General features: G+C 46.2%; 1 protein-coding gene across 1 annotated transcript in view; it reads left to right on the top strand.

Annotated features, from left to right (window-relative positions):
- Positions 1-7,893: 7,893 nt before the first annotated feature.
- TPO (thyroid peroxidase) overlaps positions 7,894-9,439 on the top strand; it is an 89,732-nt gene continuing 88,186 nt past the window's right edge. Inside the window, exons 1-2 of the mRNA XM_089776921.1 lie at positions 7,894-8,027; positions 9,025-9,182. Coding sequence (XP_089633047.1) covers positions 7,894-8,027; positions 9,025-9,182 — 292 coding nt within the window. The remainder of the gene's footprint in view (positions 8,028-9,024; positions 9,183-9,439) is intronic.

The raw sequence follows: 9,439 nt of genomic DNA, 5'->3' as shown, positions 1-9,439 counted from the left end.
CCAGGAGATCCCTCGACAGAAGATGACTGGAATCAGGTACGCTGACTTCAGCCTTCTTCACGAACCCTGCATCCTCGTGGCTGTTCTTCGGGACAGGCGATGGTGGCCTAAACCCTAACCTAGGCTAAAAAGAAAAACCCTAACTAAGCCCGACACACCCAACAAACAGACTCGATGACGGCCGACGTGCTTTGACCCGGCGCTTTACAATTGGTAGGGAGGTAAGGGGAGGTGCTGGGGAAGGGTAGGAGATGGGTGGGAGTAGTCTGGGGAGACCCAGGCGACCCTACTATGGGGCTTGGGCAAACATGTCCACCAGGGCCTCTCTGATGTGCACCGCATCCTGGTGCGCCTGGCGGACGGCAGCTGTGTCGGGCTGTTCCAAGGTCTGTGCCTCGGCTGCTATCCATGCAGGGAGGAAGGCCTCCCCACTGCGCTCCACAATGTTGTGGAGCACGCAGCACGCGGCCAGGACCTCCGTTGCATTCTGCTCACCCATCTCGAGATGGGTGAGCAAGCAATGGAAGAGGGCCTTTAAATGTCCAAAGGCCAGCTCCACTGGGTTTCGGGCCCGGTTGAGGCGGTCGTTGAACCGGGCCCAGTTCTGGTCCGGCTGCCCTGTGTAGGGCCGCATTAGCCAGGGCATCAGGGGGTAGGCCACGTCCCCGACGATGCAGATGGGCATAGGCACATCTCCGACAGTCAAGTCCCGCCGGGGGAAGTAGGTGCCTGCCTCCAACCTGCGATACAGTCCAGTGTTCCGGAGGATGCTGGCGTCATGTGCCCGGCCAGACCAGCCCCTGTAAATGTCCACAAAGCGGCCCCAGTGGTCCAGGAGGGTCTGCAGAACGATGGAGCAGTACCCCTTTCGGTTCATGAAACGGCCCACTCGATGCTCCGGGGCCCAGATGGGGATGTGGGTGGCGTCCAGGGCTCCCCCGCAGTTGGGGAATCCGAGGGCAGCAAAGCCGGCCATGATATCATCCACGTCACACAGGCGGATGATTCGCAGGAGCAGGACGTCGTTGATGGCGTGGACAACCTGCAGAAGGGTGCAGAGATACACAAGGGAACACATCACATATGGCAGGGGTGAGTGTGCGCTCCCTTGGGCCCCCCCCTTGATTCCCTCTGTCCTCTCACACACAGACACACACACACACACCAGGGCCCCCCCCGCCGCACGCCCCCCCTCCCACCGGGCCTGTGCAAGGGAGAGGCAGCCCAAACCCCTGGGTGACTCAGCCGGGAGTCTTGGCTGTCCCTGGGCCTGGAGTGCAGCACCCTCCCCCCATCCCACTCCCCCGGGACTTACCTCCACGACGATCACTCCGACGGTTGATCTTCCCACCCCGAACTGCTGGGCCACCGAGCGGTAGCTGTCCGGTGTGGCCAGCTTCCAGAGTGCGATGGTGACCTTCTTCTTCACGGGGATGAGTGCCCGCAGCTGGGTGGTGGCTCTCTGCAGAGCGTGGGTGATCCAGGTGCACAGCTGCAGGAAGGTCTGCTTTCTCATTCGGAAATTCCGGATCCACTGGTGGTCGTTCCATCGTCTGAGGACCACCCGGTCCCACCAGTCGGTGCTGCTCTCCAAACTCCAGACGAGCCGGTCTACGGTCAGGTGCTGATGCCACACGGTTGCCATGGCCTCTCTGGTGAGGGAGTCCAAGGCGATCTCTACCTCCTGGTCCATGAACAGCATGGCACCGGCCTGCAGCACGAGCTGCAGCCACCTGAACAGCCCCAACAGGGGCCCGACCAGGCACATGGCCACCCGTGGCTCCATAGCAGACAGAGCAGGGCAGAAAAAAAAGCCCCACAGGCAAAAGCAGTTGGGGGCCAAAGGGTGGTGTCCCCAAAAGTCAGAGGGCAACCACAGACCCTGCGAAGGGTGTCAGTCTCTGGCAGAGGCCCAAAGGCACGGGAGCAGGAGACCAACGGCTGCCCGGCGAGACCCCCTTAAGCATGTGTCTGAACGGCGCTCTGGCCCTGCCCCCAGAAAGGTCTGGTGGCCTTTGCCCTCTTCAAAATGGCTCCGGGCTTCTGCTTTTCCGGAAAAGTGCGCCGCCAATGTAGATGCGCTTTTCCGGAAAAGCGCTTCATTACAACAATAACTCCGGGGCCAATGTAGACGCTCTTTTTCCGGAAAAACTTATAACAAAAACTATTCCGTTTTAAGCATTTCCAGAAAAAGGTGCCAGTGTAGACGTAGCCTAGAGGTTTAAAAACAATTCCAGTTTATACTTAAACTTATTCATTAGAAAAATGGAGGCAGAAGCCCAGCAGCAGAGTGGGGGCTATCCTGTTTATTGTGTCAAGTGTAACATGTATGATTACCTGCCCTGTGGGCGGGTGGCATATGTGTGCACCCGTTGCAAGGAGCTCCTGACCCTCAGAGACCGGGTTCGGGTTTTGGAGGCCAGGGTGGCTGAACTGGAGGAGCTAAGGGAGGTAGAGAGCTACGTTGATGAGACTTTCTGGGACACTGTAGTACAGTCTCACCTCCAGGCTGAGAGCCCTAGTGCTCTTAAGGAGGATGAAACTCTCAAGGGTACAGAGCATTCAATGGGAGCAGAGGGAAACCATCCCGTAGTTGGGACCCTCCTCCCAGAGGATGTTGCGGTATTCTCTCGCACTGAGGATACCTCTGAGGGGGAGGGAGTGCCAGTTAGGAAGAGGCAGGTGTTAGTAGTGGGTGATTCAATCATTAGAAACATAGATAGTTGGGTTTGTGATGACCGGGAGAACCGTATGGTCACTTGCCTGCCTGGTGCGAAGGTTGCGGATCTCTCGAGACATCTAGATAGACTTATGTGTAGTGCTGGGGAGGAGCCGGTGGTCGTGGTACATGTAGGTACCAATGACGTAGGGAAGGGTAGGAGAGATGTCCTGGAGGCCAAATTTAGGCTGCTAGGAAAGAGACTGAAATCCAGGACCTCAATGGTGGCATTCTTGGAAATGCTTCCAGTTCCACGCGCAGGGCCAGGTAGGCAGGCAGAGCTTCAGAGTCTCAATGAGTGGATGAGACGATGGTGTAGGGAAGAGGGGTTTAGATTTATTAGGAACTGGAGACACTTTTGGGAGAGGGGGAGCCTATACAGGAAGGATGGGCTCCACCTAAACCAGGGTGGAACCAGACTGCTGGCACTAAACATTAAAAGGGCCATAGAGCAGTTTTTAAACTAAGAGATGGGGGAAAGCCGATTGGTGCGGAGATGCACGTAAATCGGAGGGAGACTTCTCTTAGAGGAGAATCCACTGATAGAGATTCTCTAAGCTGTAGTCAGAAAGGGTATGTCTACACTACCCCGCTAGTTCAAACTAGCGGGGTAATGTAGGCATACCGCACTTGCAAATGAAGCCCGGGATTTGATTTCCCGGGCTTCATTTGCATAAGCCGGGCGCCGCCATTTTTAAATCCCCGCTCGTTCGAACCCCGTGCCGCGCGGCTACACGCGGCACGAACTAGGTAGTTCGAACTAGGCTTCCTAGTTCGAACTACCGTTACTCCTCGTGGAATGAGGAGTAACGGTAGTTTGAACTAGGAAGCCTAGTCCGAACTACCTAGTTCATGCCGCGTGTAGCCGCGCGGCACGGGGTTCGAACCAGCCGGGATTTAAAAATGGCAGCGCCCGGCTTATGCAAATGAAGCCCGGGAAATTCAAATCCCGGGCTTCATTTGCAAGTGCTGTATGCCTACATTACCCCGCTAGTTCGAACTAGCAGGGTAGTGTAGACATACCCAAAGAGAGGAGGGGAGAGGGCGAACCATGGGCCAGGGCAGACAAACAACCACATACAAAGGAATCCAATGCATCAGGGAAGGGCAGATAAATAAGCAGTGGCAAATTTTTAAAGTGCTTGTACACAAATGCTAGGAGTCTGACTAATAAGATGGGTGAACTAGAGTACCTCGTATTAAATGAGGAGACTGACATAATAGGCATCACTGAAACCTGGTGGAATGAGGAAAATCTGTGGGACACAATCATACCGGGATATAAAATATATAGAAAGGATAGAGCAGGCTGGCTGGGTGGCGGAGTGGCACTGTATGTGAAAGATAATGTAGAATCAAATGAAATAAAAATATTAAGTGAATCAACATGTTCAATAGAATGGCTATGGATAGTAATTCCATGCTCCAATAATAAGAAATTAGCAGTAGGGATATATTACCGACCACCTGACCAGGACAGCGATACTGACATTGAAATGCTAACGGAGATTAGAGAGGCTACCAAAATAAAGAACTCTATAATAATGAGGGATTTTAATTACCCCCATATTGACTGGATACATGTCACCTCAGGAAGAGAAGCGGAGATAAAATTTCTCAATGGCTTAAATGACTGCGTCTTGGAGCAGCTGGTGCAGGAACCCACAAGGAGAGAGGCAATTCTCGATTTAGTCCTGAGTAGAGTGCAGGATCAGGTCCAGGATATAACCGTTACAGGACCGCTTGGGAATGGTGACCATAATATAATAACATTCAACATTCCTGTGGTGGGAAGAACACCTCAGCAGTCCAGCACCCTGGCATTTAATTTCAAAAAGGGGAATTACACAAAAATGAGGAGGTTAGTTAAACGGAAATTAAAAGGCACAGAGACTAGAGCCAAATACCTGAAAGCTGCATGGAAACTTTTTAAAGACACCATAATAGAGGCCCAACTTAAATGTATACCCCAAATTTAAAAACCTAGCAAGAGACCTAAAAAAGAGTCACCGTGGCTTAACCCCATGTTAAAGAAGCAGTGAGAGACAAAAAGGTATCTTTTAAGAAGTGGAAGTCCAATCCTAGTGAGATAAATAGAAGAGAACATAAACACTGTCAAATCAAGTGTAAAAATGTAATAAGAAAAGCGAAAAAAGATTTTGAGGAACAGCTAGCCAAAAACTCAAAAAGAAATAACAAAATGTTTTTAAGTACATTAGAAGCAGGATGCCTGCTAAAAAACCTGTGGGTCCCCTAGATGATTGAGCTATAAAAGGACCAATCAATGATGATAAAGCCATTGCAGAGAAACTAAATGATTTCTTTGCTTCAGTCTTCATGGCTGAAGACGTTGGGGAGATTCCCAAATCTGCACCGTCCTTTGTGGGTGATGAATTTGAGGAACTGTCCCGGATTGAAGTGTCATTAGAGGAGGTTTTGGAACAAATAGAAAAACTTAATGTTAACAAATCTCTGGGACCGGATGTCATTCATCCAAGGGTTCTAAAAGAACTCAAATGGGAAATTGCTGAGCTATTATCTGTGGTTTGTAACCTATCCTTTAAATCGGCTTCCATACCTAATGACTGGAAGGTAGCCAACGTGACACCAATATTTAAAAAGGAATCTAGAGGCGATCCTGGCAATTACAGACCGGTAAGTCTAACTTCAGTATCGGGCAAGTTAGTAGAAACAATAGTAAAGAATAAAATTGTGAAGCATGTAGAAGAACATAATTTGTTGGATAAAAGTCAACATGGCTTCTGTAAAGGGAAATCCTGTTTTACTAATCTGTTCGAGTTCTTTGAAGGGGTTAACAAACATGCGGACAAGGGTGATCCAGTAGATATAGTATACTTGGATTTTCAGAAAGCCTTTGACAAGGTCCCTCACCAAAGGCTCTTGTGTAAATTACATGGCCATGGGATAAGAGGGAAGGTCCTTTCTTGGATTGAGAACTGGTTAAAAGGAATAAATGGTAAATTTTCAGATTGGAGAGGGGTAACTAGTGGTGTACCCCAAGGGTCAGTCCTGGGACCAATCCTTTTCAATTTATTCATAAATGATCTGGAGAAAGGGATAAGCAGTGAGGTAGTAAAGTTTGCAGATGATACAAAACTGTTTAGGATAGTCAAGACAGAAGCAGACTGTGAGGGACTCCAAGAAGATCTCACCAAACTGAGTGATTGGGCAACAAAATGGCAAATGAAATTTAATGTGGATAAGTGTAAAGTAATGCACATCGGGAGAAATAACCCCAACTATACATACAGTAAGATGGGGGTTAATTTGGCTACGACAAATCAGGAAAGAGATCTTGGAGTTATCGTGGACAGTTCTCTGAAAACTTCCACGCAGTGTGCAGCGGCGGTCAAAAAGGCAAATAGGATGCTAGGAATTATTAGGAAAAGGAAAGAAAATAAGACCCAGAATACCTTACTGCCCCTGTATACAACTATGGTACGCCCACATCTTGAATACTGTGTACAGATGTGGTCTCCTCTCCTCAAAAAAGATATTTTGGCCTAGGAAATGGTTCAGAAAAGGGCAACTAAAATGATTAGGGGTTTGGAACGGGTCCCATATGAGGAGAGGTTAAAGCGACTGGGACTTTTCAGTTTAGAAAAGAGGAGACTGAGGGGGGATATGATGGAGGTATATAAAATCATGAGAGGTGTGGAGAGGGCCGATAAAGAAAAGTTATTTATTAGGTCCCTAAATAGAAGAACTAGAGGACACCAAATGAAATTAAAACTAATAAAAGAAAGTTCTTCTTCACACAGCATGTAGTCAACCTGTGGAACTCCTTGCCAGAGGAGGCTGTGAAGGCTAGGACTATAATAGAGTTTAAAGAGAAGCTAGATAATTTCATGGAGGTTAGGTCCATAAAAGGCTATTAGCCAGGGGTAAAATGGTGTCCTTGGCCTCTGTCTGTCAGAGGCTGGAGAGGGATGGCAGGAGACAAATCACTTGATCATTGTCTTCAGTCCACCTTCTCTGGGGCACCTGGTGCTGGCCACTGTTGGTAGACAGGATACTGGACTAGATGGACCTTTGGTCTGACCCAGTATGGCCATTCTTATGTTCTTATGTTATGTAGGAAAATAATTTTGGATCAGACCAAAACCAATTTTTTTTAATCTGTTGTTAAAAGAAAAGTTTGTGAAAACTGTTTGTAATTGAATATATTCCATTTTTATTTTAAGCAATTCTCCATGTTTTGTAATTTTAAAATAAAATTAAAGGAAATTTTAAAATGAAAAGTTGTTTTGAACCATAAAAAACCAAATCATTTAATTTTTAAAATGTAAATACAAAACATTTTGATTTTTTCCAGATTGCTCATGTTTGGTTGGTACTGCTTTTTTGTTGTTTGTTTGTTTGTTTGTTTGTTTCTTGAAACAAACAATTCATGAAACACATTGATGTTACCAATTCTACATTTTTCACCAAAAAATTTTTATTAACATTTTTTGCCTGTTTGCAGTCAGGACCCAATTCTCCTAACCATTCACATGCAGAGCCCAGCTGCCGTGGAGCTCAAGGAATATAAGGCTGTGAAGACTAGGCATTTTTCTCTGTGTGAAATAAAGATTTCCATCCAAATGATATATAAAGCATGAGCCTATAGAACACATCTCCAAACTGAACTTGGCATGCCTGGGTGGGTTTTTCACATTCTAGGTATCTGATTCTGGATGCATGGAAGTCATTGGGAACCTATTCAGGTGGCTTTGGAACAAATTCTAAATGGCTGAATATTTGTGGGAGCTCCTGTAATAGCATTTGCTGCATTTCACTGATAGAATATGGGCATGTGCACAGTGCATTGGAACTCAGACAGCTGCATGTTCTGTGGAGCTTTTTTTCTTACTGTAGATACTTGTCTGGGGTCACAAGCTTGACTGAGTGATCTGTTTCTTGACTGAGCACTCAACTATGTATTTTATTCTTACGTTGTCTGTGATGGTAATTGTGACCTTTAAAACAAACCTACTGTTTGGATACACTGTTCAGTTAATGCTACATTACAACTGTTCCCTCTAATTTTTACATCCATGTGTGGAAGGAATTTTGTTATGTGCACCAATATGTAGTTGAAGTGTGGCAGGGGTGGGGCAAAAGGATACAGGAGAGGGCTCAGGGCTGGTACAGAGACTTGATATGCTGGGGGTATGAGTGCTCCAAGTGGAAGTAAAGGCTCTGAGGTTGGACTGGACTGCAGGAGGAGGCTAAAGCCTGGGGAAGAGGTTTGGGTGAGGGAGTGTGAGGGCTCCAGCTGGAGGTGTGAGCTCTGGGATAGGGCCAGGTATAAGGAGTTTGGAGCAGGCCGCCTCAGGCCATGTCAGGGAGAGAGGACTCCCTCCAGCCCTCTCTCACCACAGCAGCTCTGGACCAGATGAAGGTGCCCCTCTCTCGGCCCAGCCCCACCAGACCTGACTTTCATTAGTATTTAGTCCACAAGGTATCCCTTTCTATCTCTCATACAAATTTTGCTTCCGGGCATCATCAGCTCACCACAAACATATATTTCTTCTGTCCTTGGTAACTATTTACCACTTGAATGCTAAATGTCCTCTGGCCGTCAGCATTATTTCTGATGCAGCCATAGAAAGGTCAGAATATTATTGCAGTGGTATTTTCCACTAAATATCTTAAGCATTTTCTTCAATCCCAAGTGATGGTGTTTCCAACTAAGATGAAAAAATGAGTCATAGACCTGAATGCAATAGTCAGAATGCAGTTTTACCAGAGGGATTTGCACCTTCTTGTTACAATTTAGCACCTTTGAAATTTCATGGGCCTGCTTTGTTGTCATATGGCTTTGTAAAGTCATATTTAATTTGTTGTCTGTTAGCAAACTAAAGTCTCTTTTGCCATGATAATTTTCCTTGTTTCTCCCATTCATGGAGGAACTCCACAACTACATAGATATTTGGAAAATTTCTGTCAGGCTTCAAGGAACCTTAGCATATATGTTGGATTCTTTCCTAAAATATAGTATTTCTAAGTCTAATCTTTAACTATTAACCATATGTGTACTCTCATTATTATTAGTTGTATTGTAGTTTCCGACCATGAGTATTTTCCTTTTTGTCTAGGCAGACTTCTAGATATAATTATTAATATTTCACACAAAGGGGACACTGAAGAGAATCAATTTTCCCTTGTTAATATGAACACACAAGTTTGAAAATATCAAAAGATGATAAAAAGGTTCAATCTTTCCCACTTACTCCCTATTTACAAATGTCAGGATATTTAAATGCTACACTTTAAAAATACCTGTTTTATCTGTGTTATAGACATCTCCGAACAAGGGGAATAATAGCTCCTGACCTGCTGCTGGCTTTCTCAATATTTCCTGAACAAGAAATTCAAGCAGTTGAAAGAAGGGGAAATTCAACACAAGTTCTGAGAAAAAATGTTCATCAGAAGCAGAAACGCTCACTGCATCCAAGAGGTAAATACAACACGCAGGCAGAAATCCCTGTTGATTGCTTGAGGGTTATCTCTTAGATTGAAGCTCTGTTGACTTCATATTTATTTTATTCTACTGCAGGCAGGAGCACTATTCATGCCCATACCTTAGAGATATTGTGCATGTTGTTCAGTTCTTAAAAGCATCTTACAAAATAATTACACTCTATTGTGTTTTCCTTCTAACTACTGCTATGGTGCTTGAGGATGTAAACAGCAGTTTTAGCCATTTAGCCATTA

Source organism: Pelodiscus sinensis, chromosome 3 (assembly GCF_052426305.1).
Source record: "Pelodiscus sinensis isolate ZL-2025 chromosome 3, ASM5242630v1, whole genome shotgun sequence".
Taxonomy (NCBI): domain Eukaryota; kingdom Metazoa; phylum Chordata; order Testudines; family Trionychidae; genus Pelodiscus; species Pelodiscus sinensis.
The sequence above is the reverse complement of the archived record's forward strand: the minus strand, read 5'-3'. Positions and strand labels throughout refer to the sequence as shown.